This window comes from Suncus etruscus, chromosome 16 (genome assembly GCF_024139225.1).
Source record: "Suncus etruscus isolate mSunEtr1 chromosome 16, mSunEtr1.pri.cur, whole genome shotgun sequence".
NCBI lineage: Eukaryota > Metazoa > Chordata > Mammalia > Eulipotyphla > Soricidae > Suncus > Suncus etruscus.
The window spans coordinates 83294012-83319359 of NC_064863.1; the positions used below are offsets into that span (position 1 = coordinate 83294012).

General features: G+C 36.0%; 1 protein-coding gene and 1 non-coding gene across 2 annotated transcripts in view; both read left to right on the top strand.

Annotated features, from left to right (window-relative positions):
• The window catches only part of PDLIM5 (PDZ and LIM domain 5), a 142021-nt gene that overhangs the window by 83962 nt on the left and 32711 nt on the right, over window positions 1-25348 (top strand). Inside the window, 1 exon segment of the mRNA XM_049789988.1 lies at window positions 18383-18570. Within this exon segment, the coding sequence (XP_049645945.1) occupies window positions 18383-18570 (188 nt within the window).
• On the top strand, window positions 8762-8925 carry LOC126032813 (U1 spliceosomal RNA). The gene has a single exon (XR_007504002.1). It is a non-coding gene; the product is annotated as a U1 spliceosomal RNA (small nuclear RNA).

Below are 25348 nucleotides of genomic sequence, written 5' to 3' on the forward strand. Positions count from 1 at the left end.
TTTCAGTTTTTTGGTGAATTGAATGCTTTTTTATGATCGCCCTCATTTCATGTTTCATATTTTCAAGTTTGATACTGCATTTTATATTTGCTGCTACAAGCAAAGCACTTGATGATTTCTTTTGTGTGTTTATAGATTTACAGTTTAGTATGTTTAAATTAATAGTGCCTGGCAGATATATGTGAGACCTTAGTATTAAAGTTAGTGGGTGGAGGGTTTTTTAATTAAATAATTTTTTTCAGAGTGCTTTGCTAACGAGTGTTCTGTGAGTGAGTTCATGTGCTGTCAGTGATATTTTAGTTGGGGAATAAAGTGGATGTTTTCCCAAGGACTTTATACACTAATATCTACTTTTTATAATCTCCACCCTCAAAATCCATTTAAATAAATCAGCTGTGTGAAATTACGCTTTTACAAGGCATGTATTCTGCATGAATAAACTAAATGTAGAAACTCTTTCTTTTCTCTGACTCCTCTATCACCTTTTTCTTTTTCTTTTTTTTTCTTTCTTTCTATTTCCACAGGGGAAAAGATACCCCTTCACGTCTTTAGTCCCAAATACACAAAATTACGTGACTGGCACCATGAAGTTTCAGCACGTGCACTTAACGTACAGTGATTTATGAGCTTTGCACCCTACCCCAAGCAGCCAACACAGATCTTTTGATTCATTTTTTTAACGTCACAGTAAAATCTGTATTAAATTTTCCTTATGAAAAATTGGATTTTTCCTTACTTTTATAACAATTTCTTACAGTTATAAGTACAAGGAGATGTAACACATTTTATATTAGTAGTTCACAAACGTTGTAACCCAGAAAAATATTAAGGACTAGATTATTTGTGAATTTGCATTATATTTTCCCTGTTGTTAGGGCATCAACCTTGAAAAGAGAATTCTTGCCATATGCTGAATTTGGTCAATTAAAGATAAATCAATGAAACAAATGCCCTTTGGCTTTTAGAAAATACTTATTTATGTTTTTTTAGTTTTATCAAGATAACTTGTTGGTTTTTTCATAATGTTAAAATAGATTGTAAAATGAGTCAAGGAAGTAAATATGAGGATGTAATGCAGAGAAGACTTTATTAGAATAGAGTTTATTGTAGTTATGGGCATCTTTAAGTAAAATACTATTCAGATTAACTGTCTGAAGAGAAAGAGGCTGGTTTCAGGTCCTCTGAAAGAAAAGGTAATCTTCCTTAATTTTCAATAAGAAAATGTTGAAGTTTTTATTTGTGTTTAGTACATTTTAAAATCTTCATACTCTTTGTAGATGTTTTAAGGTACAGACAAATTTTAGTCATTAAGTAGTAAGATAAAGTAAGAGAACAAAGAATGTTTTGTTTTGTCTTTAAATTGAGAAAATAAGATTGATTTCATATTAGTGATCTTTTTTAATTGACATGAACAAAGTAATTTATCTAGTTATCTGAACTATTATGCATTGAAGCTATTTCTAAGAAACTGTTTTAGGTAATACAAGCGATCTGATTATCTTTTATTAGATATATTTTTCTGTCTTGTGATGTACTATTTATTAGTTCTAAACTCAGTAATTATTGCATTTGAAATTTGTGGAAAAGCATTATAATAAAGATTTCTTTACCCTAATTTGTAATTGTCTTCTATTTTCTAATAGGTTAATTGTAACATTTACCTTTTAAGACTCGTGAGAATATCTCATGGGTATAATAAATAATTCTGTTGACATTTCATTTGAGAAACTGATAAAAATTTTGTGTAGTATAAAATCTCATCATGGAATATAACAAATATATTTTTCTTTCCTGAATAACTATATTACCATAAAATAGCAATTGGCAGCATGTAGATGTTGTGTGTTTATGTGGCACTACATAAAATTAATCATGTGAAAGTAATTTCTGAAGGTTATTTTCTACATTCAAAGTTCTTTTTATTTTTCCAGTTTTAAAATAATTTGGGGGAAATAAGGGAGGCACCAGGACCAAACAGGTGCAAGACTACTAAGCAATAGGCTAGATACAGAGGAGACCCACAACCACAACCACAACCTGGGGGTGAGGGAAGAGGATATGGGAGGTAGGACAAAAAACGGAGGTGTAGGGAGGACAATTTGGTGATGGGAATCCCCCCTGATTTTATGTAAATATGTACCTAAAACATTATTGTCAACAATATGTAAGCCACTATGATCAAAATAAAAATTTTATTTAAAAAAAATAAATAATTTTTAATGCTTACTAGGATACTACTTTAGAGGTTAAAGAAGTCAAATAATTTCATTTAGTGATTGTTGATTGATTATACTGCATACAAGATGGCTTTTAAAATAATTAAAAATGTATATATGCTCATTTGTCTGTACTTAATTTTTTTTTTTTGCCATATCCGGCGATCCCTCACCCTCAGCTTATTTCTGGCTCTACCCTCAGAAAGCACTGCTGGCAGCCTGGGGACCATATGGGAATGCCTGGGATTGAACCCTGCCTGGCGACATTGCCCTTCCCACTTAGCTAATCTTTCTGACCTCTGTACTTAGTTTTCTTAACTGATCAGCTTTTCATGTACTCAAGGGTCATAATAGTTTATGATTTTATGGGCACTGTTACTATGTTTTGGTTTCTAAGAAATCTTTTTTAGGACCAGACTTTCTTGTGTCTTATAAATTCTTCATTGATTTTAGAAGGTGCTGTTTAAAAATAATAAAATCATTCTTTTATGAAAATAAATGGTCAGATAGAGTAGATCTGATATTTCTCACCAAATCCTAGAATAATTAGAATTAAAGAAAAAACTACTGTAAAGAAAGCTTTAATGAAATGGTTTACCTAAAACAAGGGAAAAAAATGTAAAGCCTCATAACTTTTTTTTTTTATTGAGACCATTGTGAATTGCAAGTCCCTACATAGTTGGATTTCAGGCATACAGTGCTAGTGAATTAGGGCCTTTCTCACCACCAGTGTTGACCCTTCCTCCACCTAAGTTCCCAGTGTTGTATGCCATACCTTCTTCACCCTTTGCCCCCTGGTATACAGTGCAACAGAATCCATTTTGAGTTTAGATTTTTATAAATCCTTAATGACTCTAAAATATCTGCTGATGACAATAAGAATTTGATCATTGTCTACCTAAAAATTTAACATCTCATTGAAAGTATAGATTTAAGATTAATGATATGATCCACTTTTTGAGTGTGAGGATTGATATTCAGCCTATCCAAAATGAAAATTTTCATTTGATCCTGTAAGAGATTAAATTTTATGGGTGAAGGAATGGGGTGTTGCACATTGTAAGATTGGAATTTGATCACGAACAACTTTGTAACGTGTGTATCTCAATGGTGATTCCAATTAGATAATTTATTGAAAAAATTAAAAGAGATTAAATTCCTGTATGCAGTAAATCTCCTGACATGTATTACTAGCTTTTAAACTAGTCAGAAATTTGTAAAAGTATCTCGCAAAAGTATTATTATGAGGTTTAGGGATCACATATAGTTTGTTTTGTTATCTCTTATAGTTATTTATCACAGACTAAGATTTAAAGTTGATATTGAAAATTACACTTAAGAATTTTCTTTCTTCTTTTTTTTTTTTGTTTTTTTGGGCCACACCCAGTGTTTGCTCAGGGGTTAATCACCTGGCCGTCTGCTCAGAAATAGCTCCTGGCATGGCTCGGGGGACCATATGGGACACCGGGATTCGAGCCAACCACCTTTGGTCCTAGATTGGCTGCTTGCAAGGCAAACGCCGCTGTGCTATCTCTCCGGGCCCACACTTAGATATTTTCAACTTTATTCTTAGAATATTTTATCAGTCAAAATATGGAGTATTTTCTGCATAGGAGGAAGTCTAGGAGCTATGGAGTAAAGGTATTTAAAAATAGATATTATCAGTCCCCCCAAGTCCTGACAAAGTGATCCCAGAACACAGAGCAAGAAGTAAGCCTAGATAGCTGTGACGAAACATCTCTTTTGCCTTACCGAGGGGGGAAAAAACAGATTTTCAGTGAATGAAGTGCTTGTCATTGAAATTATGAGCTTTAAAAATAACTGGATTTATTCTGAGTGAATGTATTAAATACTCTATGTGGGAAGCAACATGAAATTTTATGCTGAGCTTTTACAAAGCAAAGCTCTGTGTTCATCGATGTAAATCGCTGAGCTACAGTCCAGTCCAAACATGGTAAGTTTTTAATGCAGCATTTTAAAATCAAATATATTAGGCATTTAATGCAGTTACAATATATGTCACTACATCTGTTGTTTATTACTTTCATGTGAGTAAATATGTATTTATAATACAGATTTTATAAATACACAAATCTCGCTGGTTCACATCTTTAAAAGTCTACCTCTAGTTCTTTCCTGTCATTGATATTGCTGTTGAGCTGTCTTTGAAAATATTAGAGGAACAATAGGTTATCTTACAGGATCTGAATGGTACTTCTGTGTACTGTGTACTGAGATACAGTGCTCTGAATAATTTCACAGAGTGAAGACCCCCCCTACACCAAATATCAGTGGTGGGAGGGGAGGGGCTGGGTTTGAGTTCAAATGATTCCAGTCTCAAGTTTACTTAATTCTTTCTAAAACTCCAACCTCACATTTGACCTGTGCTATATACAACGCCATCCAACCCAGTCGAGTTTGTCTGCTCATTTCTGAAGTGACAGACTAAATTGTTTTTATCATTTTTTGTACCTCCTTTTCTGAATCACATTATACATATTTTTCTGTACGATCTACATCTTCAACTACAGTCTGAACTCTTTGATGATTATAATAATAGAAATTGAAAGACAAGGCATTCTAATAAACATACTTTACCAGAAGTAACTATGATTATATAAGTAGAAGTCTGTTCATCTAGGATACAAAGAAATATGTTTAGGTAAACATAGGTATACAGGGAAATATAAATATGAATTCAACTCAGTGAGAAAGCTAGAATTGTAGACTCATCTCTTTTTATAACTTTGTTTGTTTGAGGATTTGGGGGTTGGGGCTACACCTGGCAGTGTTTCCGAGTTACTCCTAGCTCCTGGCAAGTTTAGTGAACCATATGTGAGCCAGAGATCAAACCTGGGCTGACTCCATGCCAGGCAAAATACCCTACTTGCTATAGAATCATCTCTGATATACCAGGTCTGTACTCAACTCAGGCTGCTATATCAAGATGCTACCATGTAGTAACTTAAATGATAGAAATTTATTTTCTTACATGTTCTAGAAAATAGAAATACAGGTCCAAGATACTAGGAGGGTTTATTTCTGTTGAAAACTTACATTGTCAGAAACTTAAATTGACAAATGTCCACCTTCTTCTGTCCTCTTGTGTCCTTTTGTTACACAAAGAGCAAGGGTTCTATATGGCTCTTCTCTTCTTCTAATTCTACAATCCTTGCATTATGAATTTATTTAACCTTAATTCCTTCTCAGAAAATATATTGGGCTTTTTAATTTAACTTCTTTCATAGCAATTCAGAGCTATTGCCTTTCTGTGCTCAATTTGACAAATTAGTGTCTAAGAAAAAGTTATTTTTAAGTAGAACTCACTAACTTTGGCCCAGATGGAAACATTGTTTTTAGCTCTGATGTACATCCTTGTCTTTTTTGAATGACATGATTTTGTCTCCATAAACTATAATTCTAATAGGAGTTAAGCTTTTTGAACCAAAAGTTAATATTTGTTACTAACCAAGTACTATTATGCCTAAGTGGCTTGAAAGGAGAATTGTTAAGTTTAATGAACAAAGTTGCTCTTTTCTGCATAATATTGGTTTGTTCAGTAGTTATAAAAGATGTTTTAAAATATCAAATGTAGGGGCCAGAGCAGTGGCACAAGCGGTAGGGCAATTTGCCTTGCATGTGGCTAACCTAGGATGGACCTTGGTTTGATCCCCCCCCCCCCCCATGTCCCTTATGGTCCCCCAAGCCAAGAGCGATTTCTGAGCGCATAGCCAGGAGTAATCCTGAGCATCACCGGGTGTGGCCCAAAAAACAAAAAACATCAAATGTGATTTTGGTTATTTTTCTTTGTGACTTGGGTTTTTATTTTTCCACACAAAGCAATTCGTGATTCTTGGTAATAAAGACAATACATGCCTATTTTTAGAATCAAATATTTGAGATGTTTCATATTTTGGTAGGAAAGACAAAAGTAGTTTTTTTTTTTCATTAGGAAATGTTAAAATTTAGAGCTAGTGGAGAGAGAGAGAGAAAGAGAGAGAGTGTGAGGGAAACTGACATTGGTGGTGGGGAAATGTGCACTGATGCAAGGTGATGTCATGAATTAAAAATTATTGTTGAATATAGGTTAATTAAAAGAAAGTAACCTTATTAATAGTGATATATTAATAATGGAAAATCTATGTAACCCATTAGAATACAGAATTTAGGGAGACCATAAATATTTCATTGAGAGATAATGCCTTAAACTATGGGGGGAGGGGGAGGACCAGAGAGAGATAGTATATCAGATTAGTCACTTACCTTACACATGGCTGACCCATGTTTCATTCTTGGCACCCCTATATGGTCCCCTGAGCCTTCCAGGTATGATCCCTGAGTGCAGAGCCAGGAGTAAGCTTAAAAACACAGCCCTATGTGTCCTCCAAACCCAAACAAACAAAAATAAGGGAAGGGAAGGTTAGAAAAGAGTGAGAGAGGGGAAACTACTTTAAACACCATGCATTTCATTTTTTCAAACACCTATCCCCCCTCCCTTACTCTCCCTTCTCTTCTTTATCATTCTTAGCAGTCAGGGCTTATTCCTGGCTCTGTGCTTTGGGATCTCTCCTGGCAGGGCTTAGATTACAGTGCTGAGAATGAAGTAAGTACAAAGCATGTTTTCAGTTAAATAAATCATTACTTTTAGTTAATTATTTTAGGTAACTATTTTCTCATTTTTATATAGTAAAATATAGAATAAGTAAAGCAGCATTTAGTTTAGCAAAATAAATTAAATTTAAGCCCAAACATGCTTTTATTCATCTTTTATTCTCTTGCTCAAGGAACAATGAATTCTGATATTTTTACAAAATATGCATAAGAATTAAACACACACACACACAAACTTGTTTGAAGGTGACTACCTCTACCTTTAGTAAAACAAAGTGTTTATCCTCTGGTCACACATGACATAAAACTGAAATATTAGAAGAAAAATATTTTATGGACTATCCTATAGCACTACTTGATTTTTAATTAAATGTCTTCAAAGAGGAATTTGGGTACTGAAAGAACAAATCTTAAATTATTTCTTTAACAAAATCTTGTCACCTTTGTACATTCATTGAACATTTATAAAGCTTGAAGTACAGAAATATTTCTATACATATTCTTTTGTAGGAAAATTTTAAAACATGTTTATTTACAGATATTCACATATTCATTAATTTAAAGAACAGATTGTTGGCAAAGAGCTATGTCTCTTGATTTTGCTGTATTTCATAAAAAAAATATTGACTCATGGTATGTGTTCTAATGAAGACATATACCAGTTTGAAACAAAAGGTACAAATTTGAGTAAACGACCTAAAACTATCCTTCATAAACCATCCAATAGAAACTAGGAGTCATTCCCAGCTCTTAATTCCACGTATTTTTTTTTAGGTAATAATTATACACAAACTTTATGTTTTCTGTTCTGGAGAGCATCCACACTTGGATATTTGGTGATTAAACCAAATCAATAGACTAATTCTTAGAATAGTAACCGCTTGGTAAATTATATTAACTGGTTCTAGAAAGTTTGCTTGCAAACTTGGAAGAGATATCACATGTTCAGGGTTGTAACCATTTAATAACCAAATCGTTAAGTATTTCTATTGTAAAATTAAGACTATTTTATCACTGATATTTCATTTTCTACTGGTAGATTATACTGTGCAATGAAAATTGAAAATACTGATATGTTGACTACAGTGTAAAAGATTGCCATCTATTGAACAGAAGTAATTACTACACTTATTTCTTGCGAGAATATTTCTTTAGACAATTTTGGAATTATGATGATAGGTGCTAGGAATGATGGATACTTATGGAAGTGTTAAGCTATACCCCTGAAATTCTGTAATGTTGTTAATGATATCAGAGAGGAATGAAAACCAAATATGTGTAAATATGCAAAGAACCAGAAAGTAATGATAGAAACTGAAACTTCCCAGTGAATAAGTGAATAAGTGAAACTTCACTTCTTCCAAGAATAACTCACTTAAAAAAAATGAAGAGGGATCAAAAATGATAGCAGAGTCAGTTAAGTTGGTCTTTCAAAAAGCCGACCTGAGTTTCATTATGGGCATTTCTGTGGTTCCATAAGCACCCTTGGGAGTGGCCTCTGAGTACAGAGCTAAGAGTAAAAGTAATCCCTGAGCACCAGTGGATGTGGTCCATCCCTCCCCCCAAAATGGAAGAATCAGACATCCTATCAGTTCTCAGTTTTGACATAAACTATAATTCTGGGAACATGTAATTTTTACAAGTTAAACTGAGATCCTTTTATGTTTTTGATTAAAAATCAATGATATGAAGAAATTGCTTTCACTGTCTGAAATATAAAGAAATTTCAGTTTTTTATTTCTATCAGACTCATGACCCTTCTTTTATGATTGTGGTCCGATCAAAGAGTTATAAATTATATAATCAAATTATTTTATAAAATTCGATCAAAAGTAAAAACAGCTTTCTTTATTTTCTAAAACTCACTATTTAAGACATGTCCGTAAGCTCACCTTTTTTACTTTCTAAACCATAACTTTAAAAAATAACTTAGGATACTTGCTTGGCAGGGGAAATACCATTGTATATAATGGTGGTTTTCCCAGGGTGAGGTTTATCTAATGAACTTCATATGCGCTGACCCCCACAATTTCCCCCAAATGTGGAAAACTCAACTGCATATTTGTGGTAGTGGGAAAGTGTGTTTGCACTCTCCCTTTGGGGAAAACAAGTAAAACTAAATTAAAAAAAATTAAATACATTGGTGCTGGAGCAGTGGCACAGTGTAGTGTTTGCCTTGCACGTAGCTGACCTAGGACAGACCAAGGTTCGATCCCTCGGCATCCCAGATGATCCCCCAGGCCAAGAGCGATTTCTGAGCACATAGCCAGGAGTAACCCCTGATCATCACGGGGGGTGGCCCAAACAACTCAAAAATAAAAGAAAAAATAAATTAACATTAATAGTAGGCAGTCTTTACCATATTTGCAGGCTTAATTTTCTACTTTTTGCTGCTATTCAGTTTGTACATTTCGTTCACATTGAAGGTTCAGATTATTCTGTTTTCATGCTTTATCAAGTATTTATCATGATGGCAGAATTTTATAAAAGAATTTTAAATAGAATATGCATGGCAGGTCTGAGTAGTTGGATATTTTGATCTTCCTTTTCTTTATCACATAAAGAATCTTAACTTGTAACTACAATAACCTGGAAAGCAATCATTATACTTTGGATATTTCCCCCACAGATATCTTGTTTTCTGTTTTTATATCTCTTACTAAGTATTAGTTTAATCTTTGTTCAACTTTGTGATATCCTGAATGCACTAATTCATGACTTTTGTGGAGGCTGCTCTTTTTTTGAATAATTAAATGCGTTAAAGCTAGGTTGACACTAATTCACTTTTGAATTTAATAGTACATAAAATTTTCCCATGTACATTTTGTTTGTTTGCTTGCTCTGGGGACACACTTGATAGTGCTTAGTGCTTAGTGCTTTCTTTTGGGTTTGTGCTCAAGAATCAAAGCTGACAGAGATTGGGGTACCATAAGGGTGCCAGGGGCTGAACACTAGTTGGCCAACTACAACCCCCACATGCTCATTTCTTGATACACAAGTAATCAGAAAAGAAAATAAATACTTGTGAATAAATCCCTGAAAGATTTTTATATGATACCTGAATATATCCTGTTTAGATAATGAGTGACTGAGTTTATATTTTATTTTTCTTTATTTTTTTTTGTTTTTGTTTTTTGGGGGGCCACACCCGGCAGTGCTCAGGAGTTACTCCTGGCTGTCTGCTCAGAAATAGCTCCTGGCAGGCACGGGGGACCATATGGGACACCGGGATTCAAACCAACCACCTTTGGTCCTGGATCGGCTGCTTGCAAAGCAAACACCACTGTGCTATCTCTCCGGGCCCTTTTCTTTCTTTTTTTAAACACTGTGATTACAAACATATTGTAGTTTCATTTCAATCATACAAAGAACAACCCCCTTTACCAGTGCAATATACCTACCACCTCCTCCCCCACTCCCTGCCTGTATTTGAGATAGGCATTGTATTTCTCCGACTAATTAACATTGAGTTGTTAGTTAGTTGTTAGTTGTTAGTGTAGTTATTTTTCTACCTCCTTTGTGGTAAGTTTTATCTCATGAGCCAGTCCTTCTGGCCCTCACCCCTGGGGATTATAACAATAATGTCTTTAATTTTCTTAAAACCCATAGATCAGTGATATTATTCTGTGTCCCTCTCTTTCGCTTTGGCTTATTTCATTCAGCATAACAGTTTCCATGTACATCCATGTGTAGGAAAATTTCATGACTTCATCTCTCCTGGTGGCTGCTTAATATTCCAACTGTACCACAGTTTCTTTAGCCATTCATCTGTTGAAGGGCATCTTGGTTGTTTCCAGAGTCTGGCTATTGTAAATAGTGCTGCAATAAATATAGGTATGAGGAAGGAATATTTGAGTTGTATTTTTGTGTTTCTAGGGTATATTACAAGGAGGGGTAAATTTCCAGTTTTTGAGTAGTATCCATTTTTGAGAAAAAGTACTCCCAAACAACCTATAGTAAGGTGAGAGAGTGAGTGAAAGAGATGGAAAATCAAATGAAATTGGAGAGACATGCAGCAGTAAAGAAATGATGACTAATGACAAATATTATACTCAGCAAGATAAACTGAAAACCTTTCCTCTAAAAATCTGGCACAAGACAAGTCTACCTCCTCTCATCAGTCGTATTCAACATAGCACTAGAGAAAAAGACACAAAGGGCTTACAGAGAGGAAAGGAAGAACTCAAAATCTTACTGTTTGCAAATGACAAATCTAATACTATATTTAGAAAGCCCTAGAAGCTACCAAAATGCTTCTTGAAACAATAGATTCCTATAGCAGACAGTAGGCTACAAAATTAACGTGCAGAAGTAATCAATGGCATTCTTGTACACAAATAATGATAGAGAAGAAATAGACATTGAAAACTCCATCACATTCACAGTTGCACCACAGAATCTTGAAGTCAACTTAACTAGAGGCGAAGAGCCTTTACAAAGAAAACAACAAAGCACTGCTTCCTCAAATAAACAAGGGCACAAGAAAATGGAGACATATACCCTGTTCATGGGTATATTCAGGGGAGTATTAACATAATTAAAATGACAACACTCCTCAAAGCATTGTACAGATTTAATGCAATTCCTCTAAGGAATCCCATGACATTCTTGAAATAAGTGGACCAAACACTACTGAAATTCATTTGGAACAGTAAACTTCCAAAAATAGCTAAAACAACCCTTTTGGAAAAAAAGAAGAAAGGTATCACTTTCTCCAACTTTAAATTGTATTACAAAGCAGTAGTCACTAAAACCAGCATGGTATTGGAATAAAGACAGATTCTTAGATCAATGGACTAGACTTGAGTATTCACAGAATGACCTCCAGATATAAAAATCAGTTAATCTTTGATTAAAGGAGCAAGAAACACAAAATGGAGCAAGGAAAACTTCTTCAACAAGTGGTGTTGGTTCAACTGGTCAGCTACAAAAGCAACCTCAGATCTTTAACACCATGCACAAAGGTCAAATTCAAATGAATTAAAGACCTTGATATCAGACACCAAACCATAAGGTATATAGAAGAAAACATAGGCAAAACACTTCATACATTGAAAGTAAAGGCATCTTCAAGGAGGAAACACCACTGTCCAAATAAGTGGAAACAGAGATAAAAAAAAAAAGATGGGAATACATTAAACTGAGAAGCTTCTGTACTTCAAAGGAAACAGTGAATAGGATACAAGGTCCACCCATGGAGTAGGAGAAACTATTCGTTCACCCAATCTATTAGATAAGGACTAATATCTAAGATATACAAGGTACTGACAGAAGAACTTATCAAGAAAAAAAATCTAACCCGATTTTTAAAAAAATGGAGAAAAAAAATGAACAAAAACTTTCTCAAAGAGGAAATTCTAAAAGACACATGAAAAAATGTTCCACATCACTCATCAGGGAGATGCAAGTCAAAACAATAATGGAGGATCATTTTATGGCACAGAGACTGGCACACATCACAAAGAGCAAGAACAACCACTGCTGGCATTGATGTGGAGAGAAAGGAACTCATATTCACTGCTGGTGGGAATGCTAGTCCAGCCTTTCTGAAAAACAATATTGATATTTCTCAATAAAACTGGAAATTGAGCTCCACTGTGATCTAATAATACAAGTACTAGGGATATATCCTAGGAACATAAAAACACAATACAATGATACTTTTTGCACTTTAACGTTCATAGCAGTGCTTTTTTACAGTAGCCAAAAATTGGAAACAACCCAGATGCCTGACAACAGATGAGTGGCTAAAGAAATTGGTACATTTACACAATGAAGTTTGTCTACACATGGGTTTGCATGGAAACTGTTATGCTGAGTGAAATATGTCAGAGGGAGAGAGATAGACAAGAATAGTCTCTCTCATCTGTGAGATTTAAGAAAAATAAAAGACAGTATGGTAATAATACCCAGAAACAACTTAGATGAGGGCTGGATGGACCTGCCCATAAGATGAAGCTTATCATAAAGAGTGGTGAGCACAGTTACAGAAATAGACACTAACAACTGCCATGACAATGATAGAGAAATACAATGCCTGTCCCAAAGGCAGGCACAGGATTGGGGAGGAGGGAAATAGGGAATATTGCTGGCTGGAAGGTTGCACTGTGAAGGGGAGTGTACATTTTATTTATTCACTGTGATTTGTAATTAGTGCTGAATTAGAGCATTCACATCTAAGGCAGAAGTTATTGAAATCATATGTCCCAGATTCCCAGATATATTCTAGAGGTTCTCAGATTAAATAGTTCTTCTTTATAAGATATTACTGAAACTTGCTAATATTAAGTATTTTTATGTTACTATTTATGATTTAACTTGGTGAAAGAAAACCATTAGTATTTTTTTTAAGAGAGGATAATTTTATTGTTCTTTTTCCTCTTGTTTTGTTTTTTTGGGCCATACCTTAAAATGCTCAGGGGTTACTCCTGGCTCTGCCTTTAGGAGTTAATCCTGGCAGTACTCAGAGGACCATATGGCCATATGGGATTCTGAGGGTCGAACCTGAATCAGCTGCATGCAAGGCAGGCAACATAATCCCAGGGCTCTCTCTCTATCACCCCCTGTTGTTCTTTTTTTATTTTTAAGTTGATTTCTTACAGACTGAATTTGTAGTTATCATTTGCCATTATAGTTATCCCTTAGTATCTGCAAGGGTTTGGTTTCAGGATGCTCAGCTCACTTATATTAGATGATGTTAGTATTTGTATATATTCTCCTCTATTGCATGCATTAAATTTCTAGATTACTTTTATAACTATACCTCAGAAATTGTATAGGTTTAGCTCCAGAGCTAAATTTAAACCATTAAAGCAAAAATACAATGAAATAAGATTTTGATTTTATAGTGTGTATTAAAGTGCCATTTATACAACATAGTAGTACATGCCACAGTTTTATGTCTAAAAACTTTACATACTTTAGTTTAAAAATACTTTATTGCCAGCACCTGGAAGATATCTCAGTGATACATTGATAGCTTAGCATGTTTGAGGTCCTGGTTTCCACTCAGTTTACCTACACATGTGCAAACTTCATTGCTAAAATGTGTGTGCTAACTATCCTCTAAGCCTTAAGCCAAACATAAACTTCACTGTTGGAATATCTGCCTTAATGGCTGCTTATTACTCATGATTTTGCTAAATATTGGAATGAGGGGCAGTTTCTTATAATAGAACAACAGTGGAGCAAAAAAATAAGACAGGTGTGGAGCTTACTTTGTATACATTTTTGTTGGATCTCTGTCAGCACCTATCAGGTGTGATTTCTAAATGTAGTGCTGGGAATAAACCCTGAGCACCTCTGGGTGTGGCCCCAATCAACCAAGGCTGGGAAAATACAAAAATATACTATTAGTTTTTTTCCCTAGTGCTGGAATGGAACCCAAGTGTTAATGCTTGCAATCCTATGCTTGAACCACATCCCCAACTTCTGTTTGTAACGGGGGGGGGGATGTGTGTGTGTGTGGGGGGTGGGTATAGGACTATGTGTCTTTCAAGTGTTCATAATAGGGGCCAGCACAATAGAACATGTGGTATACCACTTGCCTTGCCTTGCATGTGGCTGAACCAATTTCTATTCCCAGCTCCTATTATCATCCCTCAAGCCAGGTGTGATTCTTAAACACAGAGCTAGGAGTAATCCTCGAGCACTCCAGATGTGGCCAGAGCCACAACCAAAAAAAAAAAAAAAAAGAAAGTAAAAAGAAAACAACACCACCTCCCATATAGAGCAACAGTGAAATTTGCCACTGCAGTTGACTTTGTTTCTTTCCATAAAGATATCTCCATAGCATGAGATGGCTTTAATAACATCTTACAGTACTATTTTAAAAAATTTCAAGTTGTCCTCTCAAAATTTCCTACTGCTTTATTGATTAAATTTATGTTATAATCTATGTTCCTTTCTTCAGTGCATAAAATTAAAATAAAAATAACATCGAATAAGTTTGCATGTATGTAGTTTGTTTATAACACCCTAAACCATAACAATATTAACATCAGAGATAACTGGTTCACAGATTATCATACATACATAATAAAATCAAAATAATAATGTCAAAATTCAAAATATAGTAAGAATTACAAAATGTGAAAGCAACAGCAAAGTGATGCACATAGTCTTGTTCAACGTAGGCGTGCCAGAAATTTTCAGTTTTCAAAAACATTTATGTGCAAAGTTGGAATAAGATGATCCATAGTAAAATGAAATGTGCCTGTAATAGCCATAAAATATATATTAAGATGCCCAATAAAATATAAATGTGACTAAGAACTTGCTTAAATATTGACTAGGTAATGACAGAAGTCTGTAAGAAAAAAGTCTGTAGACAGTCAATACAGGTGAAACCATGATAGTCTACTATTACTAAGTACATTTTTGTTTCCTATTTCTTGATTCCAAGGAGAGAAACCTACAGATACAGGCCAGTTGTGCATTCCAGAAATTGTAGCCATTACTTCACAAATGAAGAATAATTGAGAGACTCGAAGTTGAATTACTTATTCACTTTTTTCTTTGATATTCCCCTTTTTTAACCATTAATTGCATTTTCTTATTTCCTCTCTCCCTCCTTCTCCCTTCTTTCCCTCCCTCCCTCTCTGCCTGTCTCCTCCCTCCCTCACTGTCCCACCCTACACCCAGTACTACTCAAGGATTCCTCCTGATTCTGCACTTGAAGGACCATATGATACCAAATCTAGAATGGCTACATGCCTGGCAAACACTATATGACCCTGTGCCATTGTCTGTCCCTCTTCTCTTTTAGCTTCCATTTTATATTCTTATTATTTTTACAGTTGTTAACTTTGTTCCCGAAGTTCAGTTATAAATTTTTAAAATAACATACTGAAATAATTTTCTGTAAGATTTGGAAAATATCTTGCCTTTTTCATTTGCCTGAATCTATAGCGATAGCCTATAAAACTAGCAATAAGCTTTTATCTAAGTTTTTGGTAGACACTTAACAGACCTCAGAGTGTCAGACATCTGAACTTTATCTCAGATTGAGTTTCTGCACACTCTGTTGGAAATGGGTGCTGTCTCAACTTTCAAAAAAGTAATCAAAATATCATAAAACACAATGTTGTTCACTAAAAGCTCTTATCTATCCATAAAGAGAAAGATAGCCAGTTTTAACATTCTGTGATTGGAACTATTTTTCTCTTCACTGAAGTCTCATTTCCAATCTCACTACCAGTTTGGAAATCATTACAATCTTCATAATGGAATATATTTATTCCTGCCTATGTAGCTGACCTTTCCAAATGAACCAAAAAATAATTATTACTTTAATTAGTAAAAGTTTTTAAATAAAATTTCACGGTAGTTTTTGACTTCATCGAACTAACTGCAAATCAGCAAAGAGAACAGCAGCAGAGAAGGTGACAGTTTAGTCATGGTCATTGTCTTCTCAATATTTCTCAATATTGTAAATAGTTTTCTTGTTTGTTTTTTGCTTATATGTGTTTTCCTTCTGAGTAGGCAAGCAGTTGAACCCACTTTGGAAATCATGCCTCACTAAAATATCAGGCTTTGTCTATTTGTTGTTGCTCAGGTTAAATTCTTTATATGAGTACTTCTTGGGAAAATGGACATAACTTTTTCTCTGCTTAGAGAAATTCAGTTTTTCTGTTTCTTTTTTTTTATTAGGTGTTGACAAAACAGTCTCCAGTGGTATATTATCTGACTTTGATTTAATTTTGAATAGGATTAGAATCCACCTAAACACATACAGAAGTTTTGTATTTTAAAAATCAGCTTTATGGGGCCGGAGCAGTGGCACAAGTGGTAGGGCGTTTGCCTTGCACATGCTAACCTAGGACAGATCTGGTTCTATCCCCAGCGTCCCATGTGGTCCCCCATGCCAGGAATGATTTCTGAGCACATAGCTAGGAGTAACTGTTGAGCATCACCGGGTGTGGCCCAAAAATCAAGAATAAAAAGTCAGCTTTATGATGGGCTGACTATGAAATTTCAGTTTCTGAGAAATCATTTGAGCAATAAATTACCTGGATTTTAATATGCTTCAGAAAATGTATACTTCCATAATGTCTAGGATTGATATGGTTTGATTCTTTACTTATATTTATTCTGCTTATTCTCACCATCCTTTATGCTTTGCTCCCTGTTTTATTTTCCTTTCTGTCAACTTGAGTAGCTCCCCAAGAATTGTGGAGGAGACAAACTCTGTGGAAGATTTTCAGAACTTTTCTACCTTCTCTTCTCCTGCTAGATGTAGTGCTGTTGTTACAAGCAGTGCAGCTGCCACTATAACTACTATTATTGCTACGATAACTAGGTAGACCTACACATGCAACGTGTGTTTGATTGGATCCCAACATTTTGCACTGCCTCATAAGTTCCTTCAAAGAAAGTACACCCATTTATAGTAATGACAGTGATTATTATGAAGTCTGTTCTGTCTCTGCACCGAGCAATCACTCCTAGTGGACTCACAGAACCATATGGGGTGTCCAGGGTCAGTCATAAGCAAAGCAAGCATCCTATCTGCTGTACTATCTTTCCAGTTTCCTGAAGGAATTGTATTATATACAGAATGGAATATTACTCAACCATAAGAAAAGATAAAGCCATGTTATGATGTGATGTTCTGCTACCTGGAGAGTGAAGTTAATTGGAGGGAAAGAGATTGACACAAAAGGATGCAGGCTATACAGAAACATAATGATGGAATAATCAATGTCCAGAGACATTGTCACAAGGGTCCTCAAACTTTTAAACAGGGGGCCAGTTTACTGTCCCTCAGACCATTGGAGGGTCTGACTATAGTAAAAGCAAAACTTATGAATGAATTCTTATGCACAGTGCATCTATCTTATTTTGCAATGAAGAAACAAAACAGATACAAATACAATATGTGGCCCACGGGCCATAGTTTGAGGACCACTGGAACAAAGAACATGAGAACTGGTATTCAATAGGATACATATCATTGAGGGGTCAGAGTGATGGTATAGGGACAGGATATGGTGAGAAGGCTCAATAAGGAGAGACTGCTAAAAGGTGGAAAAACATTATGTGGAACCCTACAGTGCGTTAATGTAGTCATCACAAGGCTTTCAAAGTGGCGCTTATAATAAACACCATGTTTAAATGCTTACTTTCGATGTCTGTTGTTTTTGATAATTGCAAATAAGAATTCTTTTCTTTTTCTTTTTTTTTTTGTTTTTTTTTTTTTTTGTTTGTTTGTTTTTTGGGTCACACCCGGCGGTGCTCAGGGGTTACTCCTGGCTGTCTGCTCAGAAATAGCTCCTGGCAGGCACGGGGGACCATATGGGACACTGGGATTCGAACCAACCACCTTTGGTCCTGGATTGGCTGCTTGCAAGGCAAACACCGCTGTGCTATCTCTCTGGGCCCAAGAATTCTTTTCTAACCTATCTTTCTTCATTTCCTTTTCTCCCCTCGTTTTTGTTTTGAAATATCACCTAGTAAACTTATTTTTTTGCTTTCTATAGAGATTTAATAGGTTCAGAAAGGAATCAGATCTAAGATTGCTGTGCTATAATCCTTCCTTCCTTGCTTCTTCCCAGCAGCTCCCAGGAGCCATCTCAGCAGTTAACCCCAGCAGTGACCTCTACTCGGAGCATTCCAGAGAAGTCAGAGAGCCCATCCTCGGCCAGACCAGGGGTGGCAGGTCTCACCACTGCTGCTGCCTTCAAACCTCTGAGTTCCACCAATGTTATCAAATCACCAAGCTGGCAGCCACCAAGCTCAGCAGGTATGCCAAAGAAATCTTTTTTATCTTGAGTTTTAGCATATATAATGGAATTCACTAGTGCAACTCAATCTCAGGCCCCTAATAATTAGAAAGAATACAAATAATAACTAGGGCAGGTGTTCTTTCTGAGAAAATATAAGCTAGCTGAAGAATTTGGTGCCATCAGACATATACTGAAGAGAAAAATCTCTTATACCTTATTCGCTAAAGTCTTTTGTGCAGGAGCAGAAGATTCATCGCATCAGATATAAATATCTGCATAGTTTTCATTTTATTTACAGAGAATAATGTAGTTGGAATATATTCATCTCTTAGACCTCAGTTTCTGTATGCAAGATGAATATTAATAAAAGCTTTTTTCCCAAAAATGAATCAAGCTTATGATTAAAGCACTGAGATTCCTCTCTCGAGGGAAGTGAGAATGTACTTAAAATTGCTGAGGTAGAAGCTAAAAGATGGGCACAACATGTTTGTTCTTTAGAGGAAAAATGTATATGCACTACTTTCAGAAATTCAGTAACACGTCTTCCTGATAAAGTCAAATGTATAATTCTACTTTCTATGTTAGACTTAAAGACTATAGTAAAACAAAATTTCCACCAGAGGGCAACAGAAGTCTTCTCTGCATCTCATTTAATTTGGAATAAGTATCAGAAGCAAATGACACAAATATTAATTCATAGGATTAGTATTTAAAGTGCTAGGGTTTTTCAACAGAAATATGCTATACTTAATTTGAAAATTAGAACAATATAGACATTATACTATGAAATGTGAAATAAAAATAAAACACTTTGGGGCTAGAGCAGTATTTACCTTGCAACCAGCTGACCCAGGTTTGATCCCAGGTATCCCATATGGTCCCCAAAGCCCGCCAGGAGTCATCTCTTGAGTAATCCTCCTGAGCACAGAGCCATAAGTAACCCCTGAGCACTGCTGGGTGTGGGCACCCCTAAAAAAAATAAAACATCTTGCCATTGTGAAGTTAATATTAGAAATTATTAGAGGCTTTGTAGTTAGAAGTTGATTACATACCAGTTCACTCTAAACTGCTATTTCCATTGTTGCTGGTTTCTTTATGGTATAATGGATAGTCGAGGCTTTGTGTTGCCCCTCTTTCACTTGATTGGAACACTTCTCCTTACCTAATGCTGACACTTCTGGTGCTTGGAGTTTCCACCCTATTAGACCACTGTATTTGTTCATTGAGTATTATATGTATATATGGTATATATGCTAAATACCTCAAATAAGTGCTATTATACTGTTTTTATCCTTCTTCTTCTTACTTACTTCATTTAACATAATATTTTCTAGATCCATCCATGTTGCTGCAAAATCCATGATTGCATAGTTTCTAACTGCTATGTAGTATTTCATTGTGTATAAGTACCACATCTTCATAATCTACTCATCTGTTGTTGGGCATCGAGGTTGGTTCCAAATCTTGGCAATTGTGCTGAGTGCTGAGATACATAGTGGAGTGCATATTTGGGATGAATGTCCTTCCGTCTTGGGGTAGATACCCAGGAGTGCGATTGCTGGGTCATATGGCAGCTCAATTCTGAGTTTATTGAGCACCCTCCATACTGTTTTCCATAGGGTTTAGATCAAATCATTCCCATCATCAGTGGATGAGTTTTTTTGTTTTTTTTTTTTTTTACTACATCACTGCCAAAAGAGATTGGTCCCATTATTTTTTTGATGTGTACCATCCTCACTGGTGTGAGATGGTACCTCATTGTTGTCTTGATTTGGATTTCCTTAATAATGAGTGATGGTGAGCATATTTTCATGTGTTTATTGGCCATCTCTCAGTCTTCCTTGGAGAAGTGTCTGTTCATTTCTTCTCCCCCCATTTTTCTATGGCTTTATTAGATATTTTGGAGCTCACTTTTCTGATTGCTTTGTATATCCTAGATATTAACCCTTCATCTAATGTGTTGAGTGGGAACATTTAACTGCCTTCTAATTTTAACCAGGGTTTTGTTTTTTTTTTGTTTTTTGTTTTTGCCATGCAGAAATTTTTTGTTTGGAGTAGTCCCATTTATTTAGATTTGGCGTTAAATTTCTTGGCATTGGAATTCTATCATCAAAGACATATTTGATAAATAGGTTTGAAGTATTCTACAGAGAACTGGGTCTGATTTCAAGGTATTTTTTAAAATAAATATTTAAGCACCATGATTACAAATATGTTTGTAGTTGGGTTTCAGTCATAAACAAAATAGCTTCTTCACCAATACAACATTCCCACCACCAATGACCCCTCCTCATCCACCCCTGTGTGTATTCATGGCAGGCAATCTACTTCTCTCAATCTTTAACATTGTCATGCTAGTTGTTAGTGTAATTTCTCTAACAGCATTCCCCACTTTTTGTGGTGAGCTTCAAATTATGAGCCAGTTCCTCCAGCCCTTAACTCTATTGTCTCTGGGCCTTATTACAATAATGTCTTTAATTTTTCTTAAAAACCATGAATGAGTAAGACTTCTGTGTCTTTCTCCCTCTGACATTTTTTATATCTTTATTTAAACACCTTGATTACAAACATGAGCATAGTTGGGTTTCAGTCAGATAAAGAACACCCACCTTCAACAGTGCAAAATTCCCATCATCAATGCCTTAAAACTCCCGCCATCCCACCTGTCCACCTGTATTTGAGACAGGCTTTCTACTTCCCTCATTCATTCACATTGTTATGATAGTTGTCAGTGTAGTTATTTCTCTAACTGCACCCACCACTCTTTGTGGTGAGCTTCGTATCGTTAGCTGGATCTTCCAGCCCTCATCTTTATTGCTTCTGGGGTTTATTTCAAAAATGTCTTTCATTTTTCTTAAAACCCATAGATGAGTGATACTATTCTGTTTCTATCCCTCTTCCTCAGACTTCCTTAACTCAGCATAACAGGTTCCATGCACATCCATGTATAAAAAATTTTTATGCTTCATCTCTCCCGAAAGCTACATAATTCACTGTGTAATGTACCACAGTTTCTTTTTCCATTCCTCTGTTGAAGGGCATCTTGGTTGTTTCCAGACTCTGGCTGTTGTAAATAGCTCTACAATAAATATAAGTGTGATGAAGGGATTTTTGAATTGTATTTTTGTGTTCCTAGGGTATGTCCCTAGGAGTGGTATAGCTGGATCATATGGGAGTTCAATTTCCAGGTTTTTGAGGAATCTCCTTATTGTTTTCCATAACGGCTGGACTACGTAACATTCCCACAAGTCGTAACTTGTCCTTTCCCTCTACATCCCCGCCAGCACTGATTGTTCTTGTTGTTTGTGATGTGTCCCAGTCTCTGTGGCATGAGATGATACCTCATTGTAGTTTTGATTTGCATCTCCCTGATGATTACTGATGTGGAGCATTTTTTCATGTGTCTTTTGGCCATTTATATTTCCTCTTTGAGGAAGTGTCTGTTCATTTATTCTCCCCATTTTTTGATGGGGCTATATGTTTTTTTTCTTATTAAGTTCTGTCAGTACCTTGTATATTTTCAATATTAGCCCCTTGTCTGATGGGTATTGTGTGAATAGTTTCTCCCATTCTGTGGGTGGCTTTTGAATCTTAGGCACTATTTCCTTTGAAGTGTAGAAGCTTCTAAGCTTAAGATAGTCCCATCTCTGCTTCCACTTATTTGGAGAGTGCTGTTTCTTCCTTCAAGATGCCTTTAGTCTCAATGTCATAAAGTGTTTTACTCACATGTTATTCTATATACATTATGGTTTCAGGCCATATATCAAGGCCTTTAATCCATTTGGATTTGATCTTTATGCATGGTGTTAAATTGGGGTCTGAGTTTGCTTTTTTGCATGTGGCTAACCAGTTGTGCCAACACCACTTGTTGAAGAGGCTTTGCTTGCTCCATTTTGGGTTTCTTGCCCATTTATGAAAGATAGGTTGATTGTATACCTGAGGAACATTCTCTTAATACTCAAGTCTATTCTACTGATCTGAGGATCTGTCTTTATACCAGTACCATGCTGTTTTGATAACTGTTGCTTTGTAAAACAGTTTAAAATTGGGGAAAATAATGCCTCCCATATTCCTCCACGTTTCTTCTCTAAAGTCCATATCTGAGAGATACGGTTTGCAGTTTTCAGATCATTAGAGTTGCCATCTTCATTCTCTATGCCTGAAGTTGGCCTGTGTTGTTTCCCCATTGTCACACTTGCATTGTGAATTTTTGTACGTGATGGTATTCACCAGCTAGGTGGAGTGCATGACTGCGAAGTGAAGCTCCTCTGGCTCCACCCCTGTGGGCCAGATGGCTCACCTTCTCCTGAGGTGAGAAGAATGCCAGGGAAGAATGCCAAAGAGATCAAATTCTCAGGCCACAGGAAAGCAGAAAAGGCCCAAGATGCCTGCTACACCCCTGGCACACAGCAGAAATCAGCTAGTTCTACTGTCTGTGGGCGGGATGACTCACCTCTGAAAAAGGAGAGCCCTCAGGAAGAACGGGGAAGAGATCAAATTCTCAGGCCGCAGGAAAGCAGAAAAGTCCCAAGATGTCTGCCGTGCTCCTGACACACAGGAGAAGTCAGCTAGTTCCACTTTGATTTTAAATTTTAATTTTAATCCAATTTGATTTGACTTTTGTGTAAGGTGTGAAGTATGGACCATCTTTAATTTCTTATAGGTGATTATCCATTTGTTCTAGCAGCATTTGTTGAAGAGACTGTCTTTGTTCCATTTCCAGTTCTTGGCTCCTTTGTCAAATATTAGTTGATCATATATTTAGAGGTATATCCCTGGATATTCTATTCTAACCCTATGGTCTGAGACTTTGTCTTTGTTTTAGTACCATGCTGTTTTGATCACTATAGCTCTTCTTCTTCTTCTTCTTCTTCTTCTTCTTCTTCTTCTTCTTCTTCTTCTTCTTCTTCTTCTTCTTCTTCTTCTTCTTCTTCTTCTTCTTCTTCTTCTTCTTCTTCTTCTTCTTCTTCTTCTTCTTCTTCTTCTTCTTCTTCTTCTTCTTCTTCTTCCTTCTTCTTCTTCTTCTTCTTCTTCTTTCTTCTTCTCCTTCTCCTTCTCTTCCTCCTCCTCCTCCTCTCCCTCCTCCTTTTTCTCCCTCCTCCTCCTTCTGCTCCTCCTCCTCATCCTTCTTCTTGTTCCTCTTTCTTCTTCTTTTTCTTCTCTTCCTCCTCCTCCTCTTTCTTTCTTCTTCTCCTTTATTCTTCTTCCTTCTTCCTTTCTACTTTTCTTCTTCCTTTTTTTTTTTTTTTTTTTTTTTTTTTGGTTTTTGGTCACACCCAGTGACTTGCAGGGGCTAATGGTTTACTCCTGGCTATGTGCTCAGAAATCGCTCCTGGCTTGGGGGACCATATAGGATGCCAGGGATTGAACCATGGGTCCACCCTAGGCTAATGCATGCAAGGCAGAACCTTATGCTCTGCACCCTGGTCCCTCTTCTTAATTTTATAGAAAAATGCAGAAATACTTAGTAAATAAAAGTGATCCATATCCCAAGGGTCTATAAAAAAAAGTGGGAGCCACTATTTAAAAGATAAAAAAAGAAAAGCATTAAAAAAGAAGAGAAAACCAAATAATGTGTGTGGCAGTGTTTTTGTTTTTGTTTGGTTTATTTTTGCATGGGTATAGCAAAAGTTGGGGAAAATAGAAAGAAAAAAATCTTTGAGTTAAAATAGAGAGAACCTACTCATGAAGTATTCTGCTATATGACCAACTGCAGGCTTGGGGCATACAAAGTTGTCTAACCCCAAAGTCTTTCTTTGTCGTCTCAATAAAAGTTCTTCTCAGTCATGGTTGTTGCGGTCAATTTTCTGTAATTAAAGGTCTTGGCTTTGCATAGATTCAATGTTGAAGTTAGGTGTCATGGAGCATCTTCTGGTTTCATCTCACCATGAGGTGCCGAATCAGAATCCTGCCCTGAAAGCAAGTTGTTGCTCTTTCCAAGTCATCAGGATGTCATGTGAACCTACTCTGGAGAAATTGGTGTCGAGGCAGCAATACAGCCTTCCTCGGTAAAAGACTGATTCCTGGTGCTGGTGTAGAAAACCGTGCTGGTTCCATAGATGGAATCCAAGGATCAAGGAGAATGGTTGGTGTCCAGTCAACTGAAGCATAAGTCAAGTCACTGTGGCAAGTGTTCAGGTGAAAGGCCCCACTACAACATAAAATTTATGAGTTGAGTTCTTATCCATATTAGATAAGAATTTCTTTCTATAATAAGATCCCCCATTTTAATGTGTCTATGCACAAAAGGAACAATGCCACATGATACTATTTGGTGCATATGGATGTAAAAGCAAACAAGCTAAAAATTCCTATAATCTGTTCTAACAAAAACTCAACCCATGAGAAACTTATCTCCTAGAATTTCCTACTAAACAGATTCAAAAAATGGATGGGGAAACTAACTACATAAGAAAATACATACTAAGAATTATATCTGTTGGGGCAGAGCAGTGGCACAGTGTTAGGGCATTTGCCTTGCATGCAGCTGACCTAGGATGGACCATGGTTCGATTCCCTGGCTTCACTTATGGTCCCCCAAGCCAGAAGTGATTTCTGAGCACAGAGTTAGGAGTAACACCTGAGCATCACTGGGTGTACCCCCCACCCCCCAAAAAAAAAAACTAAAAAAAGCAAAAACAAGAGAATTATACCTATTAAGGAAATACATCGAAAGAAATATATGAAAGAAATATACCCATTCCCTTAAGTCTTTTAAAATAGTATGGGGTGGGGGAAATAAAATCTGGAACACAGCTTCATCCTGCAACATAGTCTCATGGAGTCTGAAAAACA